At 37.0% G+C, this 23,099-nt stretch overlaps 1 protein-coding gene across 2 annotated transcripts in view; it reads left to right on the top strand.

The window, feature by feature from the left end:
* Positions 1–21,821, top strand: part of MTDH (metadherin) — a 55,067-nt gene extending 33,246 nt beyond the window's left edge. The window contains exons 7-13 of one of the 2 annotated variants that reach the window (XM_082601843.1): positions 813–902; positions 3,072–3,170; positions 9,424–9,548; positions 12,852–12,959; positions 15,382–15,522; positions 17,905–18,061; positions 18,706–21,821. In XM_082601843.1, coding sequence (XP_082457969.1) covers positions 813–902; positions 3,072–3,170; positions 9,424–9,548; positions 12,852–12,959; positions 15,382–15,522; positions 17,905–18,061; positions 18,706–18,776 — 791 coding nt within the window. In that variant the 3' untranslated portion in view covers positions 18,777–21,821. The remainder of the gene's footprint in view (positions 1–812; positions 903–3,071; positions 3,171–9,423; positions 9,549–12,851; positions 12,960–15,381; positions 15,523–17,904; positions 18,062–18,705) is intronic. The other variant, XM_082601844.1, reaches the window with a different exon arrangement.
* Positions 21,822–23,099: the final 1,278 nt, after the last annotated feature.

The raw sequence follows: 23,099 nt of genomic DNA, 5'->3' as shown, positions 1-23,099 counted from the left end.
ATTTACTTATAAAACCTATGTAGCATTTTCATAATTAGTACATAAATTAGTTGGTAGTACTTGCTTAGTGTTGCTATAGACAAACTTAAGCAGCAGATTAGAGTTCCTGCCTAGATGGATTAGGACCTTTATTGAAATTGAAAGGGAACTATATTAAATGAGGTTTGCAGTGAGTTACTGAGAAGAGACAGATGTGACTTGTCTCATGGATGTATATATGTTCCTTAAAATACTCATACGTAAGTAGGCAATTGCTTTAAAATGTTGAGAAGATATCATGGTGTAGTGGAATGAGCTTGTTCCTAGTTAAGACAGACCTATTTGGTATGAATCCCTATTTTTCCACATACAAGCTTTTATGGATATTAGGCTAGTTATTTAAGCTGTGTGAATCCCATATTCAAGTAGTTGTAAGGATTGGCTATAATGAGTGTGAAGTACCAAGTTTCAGTGCCTGATCCAAACTAGTAGCTTAATTGTGGTAGACGATCGGGTAGCTTGCTGTAGTAGAGAAAGAACATGGGCTTGGAAAGTAGGTTTAAGTTCCAGTCATGGCTCGGGTGTTTTCTGTCAGCAGGTCACTTAACTGCTCTGAAACTTTACCTAGCAGGGCTGCCCTAAGGATTAGAAGTAATTGGTGTAAAGAGCCCAGTACATAATAGACATTCAATAAATGGTAGCTATTGCCATATTAGGTGGTTCTGATTTCTAAGGGTATCTTTAAATATTATTATCATAGTTATAAATCTGTACGTATCTTTCAAGTTTCATTGCAAATTGAAGGTTCCAAGTGACGTTCTTTATTTTAACAGCTGCTTGGTCTAGTGTGGATAGGGGAATGAATACCTCTGAACAGAATTCTGCTTCTTTTGCATCTCTCACACTTAACTCTGCTGTTTCTGGTATGTGAAAACAGTCTTTCATTTAGTTAACAAAAAAATTTTCTGTTTAATTTTAGCACTTGCTATTTGAAAAAATAATCAGAGTCAAGTACTGCTATCCGCATAAATTATAGATATACAGTATAAAGTAGCAGAGGCCTTAATAAAGAAAGACCTAAATTCTTACATGCAGGTGGCTTAGTTCCTTTCTGTGGTGGAGATAGGAAGATTTTGTTGCCTAGCTTAACTGAAAGTGTGCTGGCACACAGACGAATGCAAATAGAAGGCCTTCCCTTCAAGGTCATGACACTCTTCTGTTACTAGTTTACCCCTACCATAATTCTACTTGCAGTTTGGCGTTTTATTTCTATCTGCCCTTATTCATCATGAGTTTATAGCTTTCAGGTTATGTGGACCCTCTGAGTATCTGTTGAGTTAGAAAATTAATTATTACTACTAAACTACTATAATTCAGCATTACTTACATGGATATGCCTTTTATTAATAATATAGATGCTATATATACTTAACAAATACTACATAAACATGGGACACATTTAGTTTTGTAATGTTTGGTTCACATTGGAATTCATGGACCCAGTACTAATCTTGTAGTTCCACAGTGTCTGGAGTCACCTAGTCTAGAATAGAGGTTAGCAAACTTTTTCTGTAAAGAGCCCAATAGCAAATATTTTAGGCTTTGTGGGCCATACTGTCTTCTGTTGCAACTACTTAATTCTGCCATTGTAGCAGGAAAGCAGCTAGAGGCAATACATAAACCAAATGAGTGTGTCTGGTTCTGAAATATTGTTCTTTTGATTTTTTTTCAACTATTTAAAAATATAAAAACTGTTCTTGGTTCATGGGCCATACAAAAAAGAGATAGTTAGATTTGGCCTATGAGTTGTAGTTTGCCAACCCTTGGTCTCATAGGCTACATTTTAGTTCCAGAGGTACAAGTTAATTTCTTCCTTCATTTGGTGACTTTGTACAACACAGATGCTATTCTATTCGTATATTCAGAGAAAGCTGCTAAAGAAATAGCAACAGTGTTACTGTAGTCTTTCTAAGCAGCTAATGTGCTATTTATATATGAATTTTATAGGATTACTCCATTTGTCAAAATTTATATTTAAAATATATAACTGTTTTGAGTATATTTCAAGCATATTAGTGGAAGGCTAGTAAGATCATCTATAACCAAGTGAAAATTTATAAGTGAGTAAGGACTTTTGTGAGGGGAAGTGTCTTTTATACTAACAGGTATTCTTAACTCTTTCTTTATCAGTGGCTCTGAATGCAAGGTGAATATCACAGTCACCTAAGAAGGACTCCAAAACATGTGCAAATTCTGATTTAGAAAGTCTGGGGTATATAATCCCTGATGGAAAACCACTGCTTTACATTTCTATTCTAAAACGAATTTATGGCTATAGAGCCAAGGATTTTTGACCTGGCATCCTTTAATTTATATGCAAAATTTTGTGTAAGTCCTGGACAGTAGTCCAACCACAGCTTTCATCATATTGCTAAAGGACTGTGTGACCCCACTCACCCCACCTATTCCCCACCTCCCAAAAAAGTAAAAACAGAAAAAATTTAGAAGATAATATTCTCTTGTTTTTAAGTGCACTTGAACTTACCTTGGTCTCTAAACCACCAGCACAACTGTCTTATTCTCTTTGGCTTCTTTCTGCCTCACATCTCTAGATAGTCATCTATTTCTTTTATTTTTTCTTAGGCAGAAGGTTCTAGCAAGCTCAGACATTTTTCTAGTTGTGTCCTTCAGGGTTCTAAGGATATAGGCATACCCTGAAATTTCCAGTATTTCTTTTATGCTTTATTATTTTTCATGAAGAAGAAAAATAAAACAACTTTTCTTTGACTTCTTGAAATTTGTAAATAACCCGGTTTGAAGTATATATTATAAAAGACAAAATCTAATGGATTGGTACTAGGGAAAAAATATATTTCTGATCAGTGAATTCAATCCAGTGATTATCGTGCTTAATCTAAAATTACCCTCAATTCTGCTTTTCTTTATCTTAACTCTTTTTCTAATGTCTGCAGTTTTCCTTTTAGGAGAAATAAAAAATAATTAAGTCTTCGTGTGCAAAGTATAGAACTATTGTTATGAAACATCATTAGCAAATTCCATTTTTAATTTTATTGCATTCGTTTTCATTTAAGGGTCTACTGCTGAGCCAGTTTCTCAGTCTACCACTTCTGATTATCAGTGGGATGTTAGCCGTAATCAACCATATATCGATGATGAATGGTCTGGGTTAAGTATGTCCTTTTAAAAATTATCAGTTTGTTTTTGTTTTTGTTTTCAGAATTTCCTTTCTAGCACCCTAATTCATGCTTTATGTTTTAATTTTAATCCTAATTTTTCACCTTTCAGGTCATAGTAATATAGTTTAATACCAAATGTGTACTACTTGTAAACTGACTATTGAATACCTGTAGAATTAAAACTAAATTCACTTTTCATGATTGAGGCAATATTTAAACATGAAGTTTTCTTATAATTGCTCTGTAGTTTGTCTAGTTTTTAAATTGTTTTAAATGAATATTTTATTTCTTTTCCTAGTTTTAATATAATAGAGTAAATAGAATATACAGGAATGGCTTTGAATTCATGAGGTATGCACGTTTTTATATTGGTAGAAAACCATTTTCTTAGTCTAATTTCCAGTAGAAGCATAGGAAAGTTAAAGGCAAGAGTCGCAAAAAAAGAGGAAGGGAAAAAGAAGAATATGGTTTTTATGTTCAGAAAGTTCATACCATCTTCATTTAAAAAAAAAAAAAAAAAACAGATTTTTTTTTTCCCCCCACAACCTTAAATCTTAGAATTTAAAACCCTCTGGAAACAGGAACTCTCATTGACTTTCCTTATCCTCAGTACCTAGTACAGTGTTTTATACACAGGTGTTCAATAGTACTAATGATAAAAGCAAACACCTGACTGTGCCAGGCACTGATCTAGATGGTTTAAGTCTTATGCATATTATTAGCTTGTTTAGTACAATTCTGTGAGGTAGGTATTATTTTTTTCCCACACTTTCCAGTTGAAGAAACTGAGGTAAAGAAAAGTTATCTGATTTTCCCCAGCCACACAGTTAAGTGGAAGAGCTGGTATCAAACTTTGGTAGTCTGGCCCCCAGAGTTCATGTTCTTAACCACTGCATGGTACAACCTCGATGATGATTGTAATCATGAAGGGATGCTTGCAACACAACCCAAAGATTAGTCTTAGACTAGTCTCTGTTAGATTAGTTGAAGCACAGTTGAGGTAGGTGAGGTTGGAAAGGTATATTAGGAAGGACCACATTGTGAAAAGCCTTGAATTGCTGGCTAAATATTAGGGAGCCAAGGGTCAGAGTACTAGTTTAGAAGGTAGATCCTGGTTCTAGTCCTGACTTTAAAACGTAGTACCTCATATGTCTTGGACTTTGTCACTTATCTTGGAATCTAGATTAATTGACCTGTAAAACAGAGCAAATAATCTTTCATGTCTACTTCCATAGAGTGTTATGAGGTTTTAATGAGGGAGTGAACATGAAAGCTCTTTGAAAATTATAAAGTATCAGATAAATACAAAGTATTACAAGGATGTGAAAGCACTGTTTTGTGGGGGGAGGGGGAGGAAACAGTCTGTACTTCGGGAAGAATGATCTGCTATGTGCAAAATGGAATTGAGGAGTGATTGTAAGAAAATGGCACTGAGGTGTCTTGGGCAGCTGTGGGTTGAAGCTGAGGAAAATGGAGCAAACAGGGCTCTAGGCTTCCCTGCTTGGAAAGAATAGCTCTACTTTTATCTTTTTATTCTTGTGATAATGAAAAACAATTGGCTGATAAATAAGAGACTGAAATAAACATATCCATGGGACTCTGTACTTAAGTATCAGACCACCTTTTTTGTTTGTTATGCTGTATTGGCAGTCTTTTCAGTCCAAAGTTACTCTTTAACCTCATTTTCTCTGTGAATTTTATTTTTTGTGTTATCTTCTTTAATGTTGCTAATTTTGGTGCTCAGTGAATTTAGTTATTCCTTCTAAATTTATAGAATGCATGAAGTATTTGAGATTACTAATCCACAAAGTATATATATATTATGTTTACACTTAACAATGTGATACGATTAATATATTGACCCTCTGGTTTGAGGCATAAACATCATTATCTAGCAGAAAGGCATTGAATTTACCCAAGCACTTGAATATAAAGTTAAGATGCTGGAACTTCCCTGGCAGTCCAGTGGGTAAGACTCTGTGCTTCCACTGCAGGGGGCACAGGTTTGATCCCTGCTTGGGGAACAAAGATCCCGAATGCCACGCATTGAGACCAAAAAAATTTTTAAATAAAGTTAAAGATGCTAAAGTATAGAAGGTAATGTTTTTTAAAGACAGATGTTAATCATTCAATTATCTTGATCATAAAGGAACAGTATTATCATAACGACTGTAAAAAGTCAGATGTTGAATAGAATTTTGTTTTTGTTGGCTCACCAGAGTGAAAGAATTAACGGCAGCATAGTGAATGGGTTGAGAGCCTGGGCTTTGAGGACAGACTCCCTGGGTTCGAATCTTAGCTTCATTGTTTTTCTGTGCTTCAGTTTCATCATCTGTAAATATAATATTTCTTCCCTCACAGACTTGTTGAGAGGATTAAGTGACATAATACTTATAAAGCCCTTAGAACACTGCCTGATGCATGGTAAATATTCAGTAAGTGCTGTGATGCTATTGATGATATTCTTCTAAGAACATAATCAGTCTACTCAGTGGGGTTAATTTGTAAATTGTCTGTTTAAACACTAGAGAAATTCTTTCTAACATATTTGTTTTATTTTATTAAAATTAATGCTGAATTAAGTTCTGACCAGAAACAGCTGACAACCATTTTCTTACTGAGATAAAAAGGAAAATAGCTATGGGATGCTTAAACCTAAAACATTATTTCACAAGCAAATTCAATGGAGAGACAAATTCCTTACCATTTTGAAAAGACAGCTAATATAAAGCTCTTCAGAAAGACTTTGGCAAACTAATGGGAGAATTTTTTTTTTTTTTTTTTTTTTTTTTTTTTGCGGTATGTGGGCCTCGCGCTGTTGTGGCCTCTCCCGTTGCGGAGCACAGGCTCTGGACGCGCAGGCTCAACGGCCATGGCTCACGGGCCCAGCCGCTCCGCGGCATGTGGGATCTTCCCGGACCGGGGCACGAACCCGTGTCCCCTGCATCAGCAGGCGGGCTCTCAACCACTGCGCCACCAGGGAAGCCCGGGAGAATTTTAAGAAATGAGAAATTACTCTATAAATGGAGGGAACTATACTATGAATGAAACTGTACTACGTAGTTTCAAGGAAACTAAGAAGATTATTAGCACCAAGTATATGTATACTTGGTGCTAATAAACTAAGGTTTATTAGGCCCATGAACCTTAAGAATTATGCGTTGTCTCCTGGTGACAATTTTTAGGCTTAGTTGATTGATCTGTTGTTTTAAAGTAGTTTTATTTGGGGAATTCCCTGGTTAGGACTCTGCACTTTCACTGCTGAGGGCCCCAGTTAGATACCTGGTTGGGGAACTAAAATCTCACAGGTTGGGGGTGAGAGGCGGCGGGAGGGTGGGGGGAGTACTTTTATTTGATCCCAGTTAATTTAAAAATTATATAAAAACCAACCTGAAATCAATAAATGTGGAAAAATCACCATAAAGCTTTATAAAGCCTGTAGAGATTTATGCTTCTATTAATGTTCTGATAGAAGTTGAAACATAGGCTACAGTTACTCCTCAAACTTTATGGCTGTCTAAGCCTTTTACAAAAAAGATAATTTTACCGAGTACTTTACTAGATTTTTATCCCTCACCGCCCCCACCACCATATTTATTAAGAAAAGAGTTTATATGTTAAATAGTGCCCATTCACTTCCTTAAACTTTTTTTTTTTTTTTTTTTGACAAAATAAAGGTTTTTTTCCGACAGGAAACCCTAAGAGACCTGGCTTATGGACAGCAATTTTCCAAATCTGGGTTTCTTATTTGTGAGGTTTAAGCAAAACAATTGACAGCTTTGGCATTCAAATCTCCTAATAATATTTTTAATGAATGCTTGGTGTAAGATGAGCAATTGGTTCCAGACATCTACTAGATACTTTTTTTTTTTTTTTTGGCTGCACTGGATCTTAGTTGCAGCATTCGGGATCTTCCTTGCGGCATGCGGGATCTTTAGTTGCAGCATGTGGACTTCTTAGTTGTGGCATGTGAACTCTTAGTTGTAGCATGTGAACTCTTAGTTGTGGCATGCATGCAGGATCTAGTTCCCCGACCAAGGATCGAACCCGGGCTCCCTGCATTGGGAGCACAGAGTCTTACCCACTGGACCACCAAGGAAGTCCCATACTTCTAGTACGGGAGGTCCCGTACTACATACATATTTACTTATAAAAATGACTTCTACATTAAAACATAACCAAGTGTATCTTATTGAGAGATTTATCAGGATTGGGAGAAATAAATTCTTAATTGTGTATGCCTGATAGCTTAGAAACTGTCTTTCTATTGTTAATGTCATCGGTGATATATTAAAAGCAGTAGGTACCATTTATTGAGCACTTACTGCATTGCTCTGAACTGCTTTACATGTATCTAATACAATCCTTTCAGCAATCCTGTGAAGTTGGTACATAGCCAGTTAAGATTGAGACATTTGACCAAAATCACATAGTTATTAAATGGTAGAGCAATATTCAGATATAGGTCTGTTTGACTCTGAGGTACATGCTCTTAACCTCTATGCTGTTACTATGTAATACTGGCTCTGGATACCTGCTCATGGTAGTAAATTTAGAAATATAGGAAGGGACTTCCTTTTTTTGTAACACATTTCACACTGTAATCACTTGTTCCATGTTTTTCCTCCACTGGACCATAAATTCTTGCTTATGATGTTTTCAGCCTCTCCCCATCCTCTACTGGTTCAGCCCCTCTTCTCCCTTCTCGCACTTCCCGTGACAGAATCTGTCACTCTGGACTTAATTGTTGTAGTTACTTATCTTCATCCCTGAGTAGACAGACTGTGAGCTCCATGTGGGGAGGGATTATTTTGTACTCATTTTTGTGCCTCTGTTACCTGTCTAGCTCAAGTTCTAGTATTTAGTAAGTACTTAATAAGATGAAATTCCTATAACTCCATTGTTAAGATGTATCTATTATTAATGTATTCTTTTCTTTTATCTCTTCTTCTTACAAATTTGAGATCATGTTGCACAGGCAGTTTTGTCTATGATTTTTATTCTATGAGCATTTTTCCAGATCACAATATATTTATCCAAAACATAGATTTTTTTAAAAGTCTTCATGAGGTCATATAATAATACCTCTCCTCTAAACAAAAATAATAGATTTCATGTGGAAAAATAAGAATAGTGAAGAAGATAAGAGTAATGCAGGCAGATTTGTTCTAGATAATAAAATGTATTGTAAGTTATATTTTGTATGACAGGAATAGATGAATGGAACAGAAATTCCAGAAACAGACTGAATTGTATATTTAAGAATTTAATATTTGGTAAAAGTAGCATTTGGCATTAACTGGGGAAAGGTTGGATTTTTTTCAATAAAGAGCAATGTTAGAATGACTTGTTAACCATTTAGAAATAACGCCTAAGTTCTGTTATGTTAACATTGAGTAGTTATTATAGATGTATATATGGATGTGTATGATGTCCAGGGAGAGGAGGGAAGAATTAATTTTGAGAGCTACTTATCTAACCAGGGTAAAGCCAAAGATTGTTTTTCTCTTTTAGAATAAGCCAGTGATAGCTTCCCAAAGGAGGTAAAAATTCAGTGCTTCCTAGCGTGAAAGAATTGGGAAGTCTAGATTAGAAATTTATTCTGAAAAAAAAAAAATTATTCTTGAGAAGAGGGTGATAGAAGCCCTGAAAGTGACTCATATATTTTCGAAAGATAAAAGTAGCATTGAATAATCTGAAAAAAAATATAAGAAGGTAAAGTATTTTTTAAAAAAGAGGAGAAAAAGAAGAGGTTGACTATTTTGCATGACTTGATGAATTTGAAGAAGAACCTAATGATAAACAGTTCATAAGGAGGGAGGAGCGTGATTTCAGCACTCCTGTTAGCCAGTGACTCATTTTACACCCTGAGGGGACGAATCAGAAAAAATGACCAAGTCCTAGACGAAGTTACACATAAACAGTGAAAGGAAAGCAAATTCAGGGGATAAACTTCCTTTGATAATAAAGGAAGTAGCGAGAGTGGAATAAATGGTTAATTCATAAGTTTTCTGGAGTTTCTTAGACATTCCATCTAGTCATATAATGTGCCCAGCAGAAGTTGGGCAAAGGTTTTTACCGTCATGTTATTGGGTATTTTTCATTTTTCCTAGCTCTTAAAATGTACTTGGGAGGAAGAAGAGCAGTAGTTTAAAATTACAGCTTAGTTCAACATAAGGAATTTTGGGTTTTGCATTTAGTTTTTGGCAGAAGTGACAGATACCTAATTCACACTGTTAAATTTTAGATGGTATGTCTTCTGCTGATCCCAGCTCTGATTGGAATGCGCCAGCAGAAGAGTGGGGAAATTGGGTAGATGAAGAAAGAGCTTCACTTCAAAAGTCCCAGGAACCAATTCCTGATGATCAAAAAGTGAGTAAAGGGATTGGCGGGTATGTTTATTTCTCTGTGCAACCAACTGTATTGGAATTATGAAGGGTTACATTCTGTATTACAAATATATCTAGGGGTAAAGTTGCTTCAGAATTATTATAACAGCCTACCAACTCTTAGTGTGTTTAGAGAAGAGTAGATTGGTTCTCAGTGAAAAATGAAGGAAAGCTTCATAGCAAGATAAGGCTGAGAACCTTATGAAAAAGGGACCAAGGCAGGAAAGTAACATGTTTGGTGGAGAGGTATAATACACGTGTAGAATCAGTTGGTGGTAGGATCAATTGTTTGTATGTCAGTCTTCCCTTTCTAGGCTTCATTCCTTAAAGAAAGGGACCATGAAGTTTTTATTTTTGTAGCTCTATAAACTAGAGCTACAAAACATGCTTCACATTCAGTAAATGAATAAATAGATGAAATGAGTGATATATATACCTTGCCACATTTTTATGGAATCCTAGAAGTAATGAGAACCTTTTGACAGCTTTTAAACTAGGGATAACCTAATCATTGCTAGGGTTAGAAAAATTAGGCTGGGAGCTTCCCTGGTGGTCCAGTGGGTACGACTCCAAGCTCCCAATGCAGGAGGCCCGGGTTTGATCCCTGGTCGGGGAACTAGAATCCTGCATGCTTGCTGCAACTAAGAGCCCTCATGCTGCTACTAAAAGATCCTGCATGCCGCGACTTCCCTGGTGGTCCAGTGGCTAAGACTCCGCATTCCCAATGCAAGGGGCCCAGGTTCGATCCCTGGTCAGGGAACTAGATCCCACATGCTGCAACTAAGAGTTCAAATGCCACAACTAAAGACCCCTCATGCCACAACTAAAAAAAGATCCCATGTGCCACAACGAAGATCCTGCACACGGCAACAAAGATCCCATGTGCCGCAACTAAGACCCAACACAGCCAGCCAAACAAACAAATAAATAAATAAAAAGATCACTCATGCCGCAACTAAAAAAGATCCTGCATGCTGCAATGAAGATCCTGTGTGCCACAACTAAGACCTGGCACAGCCTAAATAAATAAATTTTTTGAAAAAAATTAGGCTGGATATAACAAAAATGAAGACTGGTTTGGGAGGCTATTTTGTACTATTTTTATTGCATGAATCGGGAGGAGATAATGAACTAAGTTGATAGCTTTGAAAAATAAATGGAAGTGGTTATTTACAAGAGACATTAAGCTGCTGATCGAACTTTTCTACTGGTTGGTTATAGAAAGAAGGGGGAAAAGTCAAAGAGGCTCTGAAGATACTAGGGCCATTATTACTCAACAGACATTAATTGCATCTGCCATGGGTCAGGTATTGTGCTAATAGAGAAACAAGACACAATTACTGCTTTCGAGGAGCCTACAGTCTAGTTAGAGAGGAGAGGAGGGAGACAGGCACATTGGAAGATAAAAGTAATGTTATAATGTGTTAGGTATTATGGAAGCACTTTGGCGTTTTAGCAAAGGCATCCCAGAGGTAAAAGCAGAATGTGTAGCAAAGAGTGGTCAGAAATGAGACTGGAAAGGGAAGCAGAAACCAGGTTCTACAAGCCCTTGAATGTCATGTTTAGAACCTTGGATTTCCCTCCTGCCAATGCAGGGGACACGGGTTCAAGCCCTGGTCCAGGAAGATCCCACATGCCACAGAGCAACTAAGCCCGTCTGCCACAACTACTGAGCCTGCGCTCTAGAACCCGTGTGCGTGCTGCAACCACTGAAGCCCGTGTGCCTAGAGCCCATGCTCTGCAACAAGAGAAGCCACTGCAAAGAGAAGACCGCGCACCACAATGAAGAGTAGCCCCCACTCACCACAACTAGAGAAAGCCCGTGTGCAGCAATGAAGACCCAATGCAGCCATAAATTAATTAGTTAATTTTTTTAAAAAACCTTGGATTTTGTCCTATAAATAATGGAAGAATTTTAATCTAAAGTGCTGTGCTTTTTGATTTTTGGTGTTTTTGTTTGGTTGGTTTTGGTTTGATTTGGGGTTTTTTTGTTTTTGTGGGTTCTTTGGGTTTTGTTTTGTTTTTGTTTTGGCTACTCTGGCAATTCATGTAGAAAAAGGAGTGGAGGCATAATGAGAAGGAAGCTATACTCTGTATGCCATTCTTACCACTACCGTACAGGACTACTACAGCAACCTCTAAATTGGTGTTCCTGTACAGTAGTGGTAAGAATGGTGTACAGAGTAGAGGACAGATTCGAAAAATAAAGTGAAGCAAAATCAACAGAACCTGTGGTTAGAGTTGATGGGAGAAAGAATCATCAAAAATGACTTCCAGGGGCTTCCCTGTTGGCTTAGTGGTTAAGAATCCGCCTGCCAGTGCAGGGGACACGGGTTCAATCCCTGGTCCAGGAAGATCCCACATGCCACGGAGCAGCTAAGCCCGTGCGCCACAACTACTGAGCCTGTGCTCTAGAGCCCGCAAGCCACGCCTACTGAGCCTGCGCGCCGCAACTACTGAAGCCTGCGTGCCTAGAGCCCATGCTCCGCAACAAGAGAAGCCACCGCAATGAGAAAGAAGCTCATGCACCGCAACGAAGATGAGCCCCCGCTCACTGCAACTAGAGAGAAAGCCCTGTGCAGCAACGAAGACCCAATGCAGCCAAAAAATAACTAATTAATTAATTAATTTTTTAAAAAAAATAACTTCCAGAATTGTAGCTTAGGTAACTGGGATGGTGAAAGTGGTGCTCTCAACAGAGAAAGCAAAAGCTAGTTAATTGGGGGAAGATGGTTGGTTCGGTTTGGGATGTGTTAGATGCAAGGTGTTTTGTAGATATGCCTAAGAAAAGTTGGTTGCAACAGGTTAAAGCTTTGGGAAAAGATTTGTATTTGGAAGTTATTAGTATATGGTTGTTAAAACTTTGAGTGAAATGTGTAGAAAATTTTAGAGAGTTGAAAAGAGCAATGTAATGAGCATAGAAATCTGGGGAACTCCCAACTTTTAAGCCCATGAAAGAAACTGAGGAAGGAGAGTTCTGGGACACAGAGGCTGAGACATGTGCTCTCTGGTAATTTAGAGCAGTTTCATTAGAGACCTTGGAGACTAGTAGCCAGTCGGTGATGAAAGCTGTAAGAAAAAGGGGTTTATCGTAATAGAAGAGTGAAGTTCCGTGCACTTTTGTTGTTTTTTGAGTATGTGATTTCAGATCAGTTTTATTGTTACTAATTCTTATTTAGAAGTTGGGAGAAAAAGACTGCACCTAATGAATTATTTCATAATAATTTTCTGAGTAATGAAAACTTAACCAGTTGGCTCACTTCAGTATTTTTGCTTTTAATATCAGGTTTCAGATGATGATAAAGAAAAGGGAGAGGGAGCTCTTCCAACAGGGAAATCTAAAAAGAAAAAAAAGAAAAAGAAGAAGCAAGGTGAAGATAACTCTCCTGCACAGGTAGAGTATAAAACAACAGACATCATTCATTAAGCACCTACTGCTGACTTGTGAAAAGATAATTTGCAGATGCTAAGAAAATGTAGAGATATAAAGACACCATGTGAGACATCAAATTTACTTGAGAAGCATTTGAAAAGTCATAGAATGTTTTAAAGATTTTATGTGTCATACAGTAATAAAAATGTTATTGCTCTAAAGAAAATACCAAAGGTATAAACCAAAAACAAATAAATAAAATTCTAAATTAGATGCATTTTAGTTTATATTATGATGAAATGGACCGGGGGGGTGTACAGTATTTCACACATACAGAAATTCTTTGAGTAATGGAATTTAGCAAATTAGAATTTTAGCACATTTAGAAGAATCATGCACATAACAAGTGGAATCTTTCCCTTGACTCTGGCTGTTCCACTTGGTATCCTTTCCTGATTTTTTGGCTTCTAACAGAAACTTTCTATTTATATCACTCCTACATTTTCCTTTTCTTTTCTTTGGTTTTTCCTATCTGGGAAAGTGTCTTTAGATCATTATATAGATGAAAACAGATTTTAATTTCAAATGTAGTAGATTACTGGAAATACGCATGGATTTGTTTTTGAAAGCATTATCGCAGTTACAACTTATGAAAATCTTATTTCTTACTTATAACCATGTGGCTAATTGTTTTCATTCCTTGAAATGTAGGAGATAACCAAAATTTCTAGAGGATAGGCTACATAGTAATTTTCCTACTTATTCTATTTGGAAAAAATTTCTGCGTGACTTTTTAAAGAAGTATGTGTACAGTTCTTTTTTGTTGTGGGAAGCACAACCCTTCATAAATGATACCAATCCATTATCAATATTAGTTTTTTCTCAGTAATATTAGGTGGGCATTAAGGTTAACATAACTAAGATCAATGGACATAAAAACAAAAACTATATAGTGGGTGTGCTTTTCTTTTTTCTTTTTTCTTTTTTTTTTTTTTTTTTTGTGGTACGCAGGCTTCTTACTGTTGTGGCCTCTCCCGTTGCGGAGCACAGGCTCCGGACGCGCAGGCTCAGCGGTCATGGCTCACGGGCCCAACCGCTCTGCGGCATGTGGGATCTTCCCGGACCGGGGCACCGAACCCACGTCCCCACCTCCCCCGCATCGGCAGGCGGACTCTCAACTACTGCACCACCAGGGAAGCCCTGGTGTGCTTTTCTTGTTAGCTGAACTAGCTGATGAGAAATGTTATTGATAGCCATACTTTGTTTAGTAATACTATCTGAAATCCATTTAGCCAAACTTTTTCTGGATTTCTGTGATTCATACTATGGCCTTTACTAATACTGCTTTTCTGGCTTGTAGATTAGGTGAGTTCCTTTTAAAAGAAATTTTGTGGGGTAGATGTATTCCTTAAATTTCAACTTAATTGGCAAAGGTAATTAAATTGTGAAAGTTCCTTTGTTATTCTGATATTCCTTTTAAAAAATGTTTGATCTGTTTTTTAAATATAGTGAATAAGTATACAGGTTTTAGAGTCAGATCTGTATTCACATTTTAGTTCTGCCATTTACTGAGTTGTTTTTTGTTTGTTTGTTGTATTTTGCACAAGTTCCTTAACTGCATAGGTTGCTTTGAGAATTAAATGAGATATCCATGAAGTTCTGTGTAAAGTACACAGCACAGAGTAGCCTATGAATAAATGATTACGTTTAGGATTTTTTTTTTTCCTTACCATTCACAATGATAGTCCTATTTAATATATTCTCATTCATACTTATTTCACATACCTAAACATGAAATTTCTTTTAAAAAGTTTGAAGACCTAAGAATGGAAATGTTTAAAGTTGGAAAAGACCATAAAAATTATCTACACAAATTTTATTTTACAGTTGAGGAAACTGCAGTTTGGGGAAATCAAAGATTTGTCCTTGACGTAAACATTTATCCTTGACTTAGCTAGGTTGTGGCTTGGCCAAAACTGAAATTCCTATCTGTCCTTTCTACTGTGTAAGCTTAATTTATCTAGAAAATGCACTTATGTATAAATATTTCATTCCTTGAAGAAGTCATTAAGTGAAAGGCTATTTCTAAAGTCTTAAAGTAGCACCTAATTCCCCGTGTACTTTTTCTAAAAGGAAAAAAATACTTGTTTGGTTTAGTAAATTAAATGGTTCCCATTTGGGGATGTGAGTATGTTGTTTTTTAATTCACAGTTGATTTAAATCCCTGAGGAAAGCAGGGATGATGAACGTATATTCCAGATGTACCTATGGTTAAAATTCTTGAATAATTATTTTTTTATGCTCTTTTAAGCCGTTTGGGCAGTTTCTGAAATAAAATTATCTTCTTGGAATATCTTCTGGACAGTAGTACTACAAACCAAATAGATTTTAATTAGTAAAAATGAGTGATTTGTATCATCTAATGCACTACTTTTCTCTGTAGGACACAGAAGAATTAGAAAAAGAGATTAGAGAAGAGCTCCCAGTGAATACCTCTAAGGTCCGTCCAAAACAGGAAAAAGCTTTTTCTTTGAAGACCATAAGCACTAGTGATCCAGCTGAAGCGCTCATCAAAAATAGCCAGGTAACTTTCTGATATGTAAGGCATAAAATTTTGATGACTTGAGAATTGTACTAATAGTAATATTTTATGGAGGCCCATGCTAAACATTTTAAATACACCAAATTGCCCTTACAACAACCCCACAAGAAAGGTACAACCCATTATATAAATGAGTTTAGAGACGTTGAATAAGTTGGCCCAAGTCCCATAACTCTCAGAGGCAAACCGAGAGAGAGCCACTAGACTATGTTGTTTCCTTGAATATCTAGGCTTACAAGGGGCAGATGGCTCACAGAAAGGTGACTGGTTCCACTTTCCCAAAAGCACGCACATGATATAACGTGACTATGTAGTCCGACCTCTCAGAATGTAGCATTCGTTTAAAATTTGCTGACAGTATCTTGAACTGTGTGCCGTCTGTGGAAAATTTTGATATGTCAGAAGAGACCATTTTACAAAAGGTCTAGACCAGTGACACAAAGACCATAGCTCTTTAAAGTCTGATTTCTAATTTGCTAAGTTATATCATTATAGAAATACAAGGAATATGAATGACTGTGAAATTCTGCATGGTTCGGTTATATACTCATTCAAAAAATGTACTGAGAACCTACCACAATGCCACACACTATTTAAGGTTCTGGGGACACATCAAAGAACAAAGCAGGCAAAAAAATCTCTGCCTCTATGGAGGCTACATATTTAATAAGACAGCTTTACACAAGAACCTGAATTACTGTTAAGAGAAAGAATTTGTAACAGTCTGGTACTAAAAATCTTAACCATACTTCCTATTTGGACTTGATGCTTTTAATTCCCTGAGAGTATTTTGATGTAAAAGAATGCAGTCTCAGTACATACACAGGACTTCCCTGGTGGCGCAATGGTTAAGAATCCACCTGCCAATGCAGGGGACACAGGTTCGAGCCCTAGCCCGGGAAGATCCCACATGCCGCAGAGCAACTAAGCCCGTGCGCCACAACTACTGAGCCTGTGCTCTAGAGCCCGCGTACCTAGAGCCCGTGCTCCACAACAAGAGAAGCCACTGCAATGAGAAGCCTGTACACCGCAATGAAGAGTAGCCCCCGCTCGCCGCAACTAGAGAAAGCCTGCATGCAGCAACGAAGACCCAATGCAGCCAAAAATATATAAATTAATTAATTTTAAAAAAAATACATACATAAATTTAATAGTAAGACTGCAAAGGGTCACATGACATTTTGATGTTTTACTTAATAAGTCATTTTCAGAAGCCATCTTGTAAAGGATATTTGAGTCCTTCTGTGATTTAATATAGGTAAGTGAGAGAATAGGGGGGAAAGAGATTTAAAATGAGTACTGAAACTTTTGGGTGTGAAATAAATACAGGAAACATTATTAAAGTTGAACCAAGCAACATAAACGCAGCTTCAGATACCTGAGATACGAGGAAGGAATCCTAGTAGTTACCTGGGTGCACACATCTGCCTCTTGTTTCCTTTCCCGTTGTGCTTTCTTGAACCCATGGAGCCTGGCAGAACAAGGGGCAAGAGAAGCCTGACTTACCCTTGTTTCTGTGTTCAAAATAATCATCACAGGTAGAGCTGAAGGGTGAGATGATCCCTTACTCATCTGTTACAGCCTCAAGGCACTGTAAGAGTTGGAGTTCCTGTTGTTACCTGTCCTGAACATTCATTAACAGTCAGGCCTCATTCAGGCAGATCAGTTAGTTTACCTCTCTGCTCTGGGGTTGCAGAGGAGAAGGAAGATTCAAGAGTTTCAGGCCCTACGCATTATGATTTCACTTACCAGACTCAATAAAACTCTGACGATTTGGACCTGAGTTTTACTAGTTGCTGTAATAGATAAGACTAGTAGCCATAGTCTGCTGTATCTGAGGCCATCTTTTTCCTTGGGGAGGAAACTGAACCTATTGCTGCTGCTGTTTGAGATATCCCTAACTCTTGAGAAGGACAAAAGGGAGTATCACCTACTGGTAGTTCAGAAATTTGCTGTTTTCTTCTTGCCTTCACATGAAAAGGTTTTGAGGAGGTGAGAGTTAGTGGGAAGTGGGCAGAACCATTGAATACCAAAACATAAAAAAATCCTGTTACTTGTAATGAAAAAGAAAAATGTAAAAGTTAATGAAAATGGAATTATTCACTCTTATGTGAAATTCAGTAAACATCTTGTGATTTTACACATTATTCCATTTTTATCCCAACCTGTATTTGTGGATATTGTAAATAAAGACTTATTTGATTATATGTCACTAGAGGGCAGGCATGAGTTGTAGCGCTTCTGCTGATAAATTATTTGGCAACCATGTTCATATTACTGCTATACAGCCTCTTGTATTACTATGATATTTATTTTTATTTGAAATTTTTAATGAAAATCTAAGATAATTTCATTTCAAAATAGCCTATCAAGACTCTTCCACCTGCTATTTCTACCGAGCCATCTGTTATTTTATCAAAAAGTGATTCTGACAAGAGCTCTTCCCAAGTGCCACCGATGCTACAAGAAACAGATAAATCCAAGTCGAATACTAAGCAAAATAGTGTGCCTCCTTCACAGAGTAAGTAATTCTCATTTTTGGTTCTTTTGCTGTTCTCTGTACTGTCTATAAGTGTTACTATCTTAGAAGTCTAATGGATTACTTATTAGAGCATCCCTTTCCTCCTTTGCAAAGCCTAGATTCCTTGGACCCTTGTGGATCTCAGTTGGGAGGGCCAGGGAGCTGAAGTCACTTCAGGCAAGAATAGGTGGCCAAGGACATACACAGAGGAGGGCTATGCCTGCCCTTACTTGCCCAGTCCCTCCCTTTTTCTGTGCACATGTTCTTAAGACTGCAAATTGTTCTGTGCCCCTTTTTTTCCACCTCTTTTTCTCCCTTTAGCTACCTTTAGTGTCCATTTTATCCACTTTCACTTTTATTACTTAGATTGAGTCTTTTAAACAATGGTTTTTCTAGGTCAAAACTGATGAAATATCATCCATATCGTTAAACCAAATAATAACAGAGGAAAGGAAAAGAGGAAGGCAGCCAGAGAATATCCTAAAAACATGTAACTAGAACTTGAAAATGTAAACATAAAATTTGAGGCATTGTTAGTGGATTTCAAAGCATGTTTTTATTGATACTACTTTCATATTTTTGAAACAGAACAGTATTTACTGTCCTCCTAACTTCTCTCTCTCTTTTTTTTTCCCCCCTTTTAGCCAAGTCTGAAACTAGTTGGGAATCTCCCAAACAAATAAAAAAGAAGAAAAAAGCCAGACGGGAAACGTGAATATTTTTTTTCCTGAATTGGACATGTGTTTGCAAACACTGTCTTGAAGATTATGCTGTTTATGCAATAATTTGTGAACATGTACAGAGTTTTATATAAATTTAAACCAATTTTTAAAACAAAACTGTGAACACAACCACCGTAAAAATGGAATCAAAGGAAAGTTAATTTATGAAATTAAGAGGTCAGCAGAATTGGAAGACACTTGGGGAAAGTCTTTTCAATCTAACAAGAACGATCTTAATTTAAGAATATTATCCTGGTTTTACAACAGTGCCCTGTTTACAACAGATTGTGCCCTGTCTCCTCTGCAGCTGAGGAAGAAAGGATTCTGATTATAGAGAGAGGGTTGCCTACATATTAGGCGGCAGCTTCTTGGATCTTATGCACGGAACTTAAACCATTTGAATCTGTTTTATGCTTAAATCAAAGTGCTTTGATCAAATGCATAATCTGCCATATCTTTACATATTTGTTGGTAGCAATTTGTATTAAAGAAATCACAAGTGCAAATAAAAAGTCATTTATCGTTTGTTTAACTAAACTGTCATGGTTTAGTTTACAATTTTTAAAAAGTTCTTAAAACATTCAAAATGCAGTTGACACTTGTATCGCTTATGAAGTTATTTTTGATAGTCTTACTTTACTTGAATTGTTCAAAGTACAGTATATTTTAAGTTAAGAAAGGTAAACTATATATTTGTTTTATACTTTTAAGGTTCAGACTCACAAATAATGCTCTTGTTGATGATTTGAAAACTTTCAGGCAAAATCCACCTTACATTTTTTCCTTTCCCTAGCAATTACTTTTTTTTTCCCAGCATCAACTCTTCTTCATTACTAATACTATTTTGACTTTAAAAATGAAATCTTTCACAAACTAGTTATACAGACAGAACTTTGACTATATGATGGAGAATGAAATACTAAAGTCAGACAGCTTTAATTGACATTGTCAAGACCTCCAGTTATCAGGAATACATTTTTTTACTGCCTTAACCTGTAGTGCGTAGAATATGCATCAATTTCTTGAAGGGGATTCGTGTTTTTATAAGAATTTTCATGTAATTATTGCGATCGTGATCAAATAAGGAACGTTTCCTGCTTGAAACTGTATTGATTTAAATGATGTGTGAGATGTTTCACCATTTTCAGGCACTGTGTAATTCTATTGTAATAAACTGGCAGGTATCTTTGTAACTATAAATAGTGCATGCTCAGCCATGTACACTGTAAATAGCCTTTACCAAACGTGTTTGACAAGGACCATAATTAACATCACTTAGTGAATTGTGATAAAGAAAAAAAGCCATGATTTATTCGATGTGATTGGCTTAATTGTTTTCCTGTGGCGCCAAGAATGAACCTGTTTAACAGCCGTAACCAATGGTACTGATCTGTCCATCCAATCTTGTTTTATTATATTTGACTGTGGTTTGATAGTATTGCATTGTCACACTAGGAAAGCTAAAGAAACAAAATGCTTTTAGTTTTGCTGAAGACTGGCCTTATTAATGGACAGCTTTCCTAACAAGTGATTATTAACTTTTATCAGGTGTTAACATCTGTTTCAGGAACATGGCAGTATGTTTACATGTCAGAAGTTTTGTTTAATTCTATATTTCTAAATTGATTTGTTTAAATAAATTCAGCAAATGGATAGCATTGTTTTTATTTGCTTCAATATCGGGGTAAATAAGCTAAAGTGCCAGGAGTGGATTTCTTCAAGTGACTGTGCTCTGTTCGCTTTATATAGATGCTTCCTAAAGAGTTCCAAGGATTCCTACATTGCAGCACTTTGTAAAGGTATCACAAAGGAGAATTGAGTAGGGAGTCTGTGTAATTTTAGAATGTGCCAAAAGATCTATGCTCAAAAAATTTAATTGAACTCTCTCAACTCTACCTCACCATTTCTTTGTCTTAGAATTGTGTTGGCTGTGTCGAATGGCGGACTTTATTTCTCCAGCTTAGTATCTCTCATTCAACCACCAACACCAGGTGTTAGAAACACCATCTTTTGAGGGCAGATTCGGTGTGGAGACGGAGAAGTGCACTGCTAAATTGGGGTGGATCCAGGATGGAGATACCTGTCCCTTCTCTCTGGCTCAAGAACTAGGGCACGGATTTTTATGTTTTAAGAGATGGCAGCCATGAGTGATAAAATTAATACGTTCATTCTCTTACACATGCATGCGATGCAAACTCTTGCACAAGGTATCATTGTTCATCGCTCTTCACTTGTTCCATAAACTTGTTTATGTGACATGAAAGCAGTTTCTGGCATCTGAACAGAGGAACTGTTTTCCAGCATAAACTCAGAAGGCAATAAAATCAAGGTAGTGATTCAGGGGAGAGAGGGGAGCCTGTTGTCCTTTGGAGGCTTGGATTAGATGCTCCCCAAACCACTAGTAGGGAGATAAGTGACCCCTTCAGGCTTTGTCAGGCCTGGAGGGGACCCTTGTTCTGATTAGCAAACAAAGCCTTCTAGAGAAACTACTTAAAACTCTCCCTCATCCTGACCTGTCTCCCCGTACTTAATTGAATGAAAATCCTTCCCTGTTCTGGAGCAGGGAGTAGTGGGTTAGGAATTCCCCAGACTGGAATCCTCCCTCTCTGTATCCTGAATTGAGCAAAACAATAGTTGAGAGAGTCCAAAAAACAAGTATTGAAATAAAATGTCATTAATGTAATTGACCGTGTTTACTTTGTGCATGCATTTTATTGGGCGGGCAGTGGGAATGACTCATCTGAATCTAATGGCATTATTTCATAGGCTAATCCAGTTTGTACTTGGGTTAAAGATACTGAAGGGCAATATTTAACTACAGAGTTTAGTTTTTCTTAATTGCAAACAGTCCTCTATTAATAGAGTGTGAAATATCTTTCAAAATTTAGAATTTAGGATGTCTAACAGATGTCTTAAGACGTTCCTATAAGCTCATTGCACAAACTGGAATTACTTTCCAAAAGACTTAGGGAATGCAAATATGTTATTTGTAAAAATGCATTGAGTGTTGTAAATAAAACAAACCATTTTTGATTTAAGTTGCTCTTTACAGTTCTCTTATGGGAGGGCACTTCGCATCCTAAGCTAGTCTAAAGGCAATGACTTTTTGATGTTCTTGATGTTTCTAAACTATAGGTTCTCAATGTTTCAAATGTTCTTGATGCTCTGAAACCATAGGTGTACTTGCAGGCTTTACCACTGGCAAGTCAAGTATTTGGAGTGAAGCATCTCTTGAAATGTCCCTGTTCGTGACACAGTGTTCTCTATGGGAAACAGCTTCCATCTTATATCATCTTAGCAGTAGATGTAACTGCCACCAGGTGTAGTGTGTCACTTGTATCGACCTTTTAAATTAAGGAAATTAAACTCAAATTTGGCATTATGTATTAGTATGGCTGTGTCCTAAACAATAGTGACTTAATATAGAAGTTTATTTCTCTTGCATGTTAAAAAAAAAAAAAAGAAAGAAAGCCCGAGAAAGCAGGCCAGGGCTACTCTGACACTCGGCAGGGCCAGGCATCCAAGGTCCTTCTGTGTTGCCCTTCCACATTCTCAACATGTGGCTTTTGTGTCGCGGTTGCAGGCAGCTGCACTAGCTAGAAACCTCCTCAGCATTTCTGCTCCCTTCCTTTAAGAACACTTCTTCACGTTACTCACACCACACAGGCTTATCCACCCAAACTCAATCACTTGATCCTACTAGCTACAGAGGAAGATGGGAAGTCATAGTGTTTATCCTGGGCTGTCATGGGCCAAAGTAACATTTCAGGATTCATTACTGAGGAAGCAGTAGAGAAGTGGATATCAGGAACAGCTAGCGGTCTTCTGTCACAGGGTTGACTACGTTGTGTATATCCTGCAGCCAAGCGTCACTTCTGAGGTCAGGTTTTAGCTTTTCCGATTGAGCGGAAATTTTAAAATCTCTTGGATGCTGCTCAGAGTAGCAGCTAATAGTGTTTCAACTTATATGTAATAGATTGGATTGTGGAAGAAATTTCTGCCACTCAGTGACTGCTTGAAATCCTAGAGACCCAGAGGCTTCAAAAAAACTTAGCAGCCTGCTCTCACACCTACACTGCAAATATAGACTATAACAATTTTCAGTAGAAGTTACCCTGGTGCATAATGAAATCTTTAAAAAAATAAAAGGCACTGTTACTATTCTAAATACTTTAAAAGAATGATTTCTAATCCTAGCATCAAGAAAGGTATATGAGGTGCATTGTAAGATGTTTGCTACCTACCTAATTAACAATACCGAGGTTCATGAATAGGCTAATCTGAAGAAAATTTTAAGCAGATTCAAGGTCATCCCC

Source organism: Mesoplodon mirus (genome assembly GCF_964341445.2).
Source record: "Mesoplodon mirus genome assembly, chromosome: 16".
Lineage (NCBI taxonomy): Eukaryota > Metazoa > Chordata > Mammalia > Artiodactyla > Ziphiidae > Mesoplodon > Mesoplodon mirus.
The sequence above is the reverse complement of the archived record's forward strand: the minus strand, read 5'-3'. Positions and strand labels throughout refer to the sequence as shown.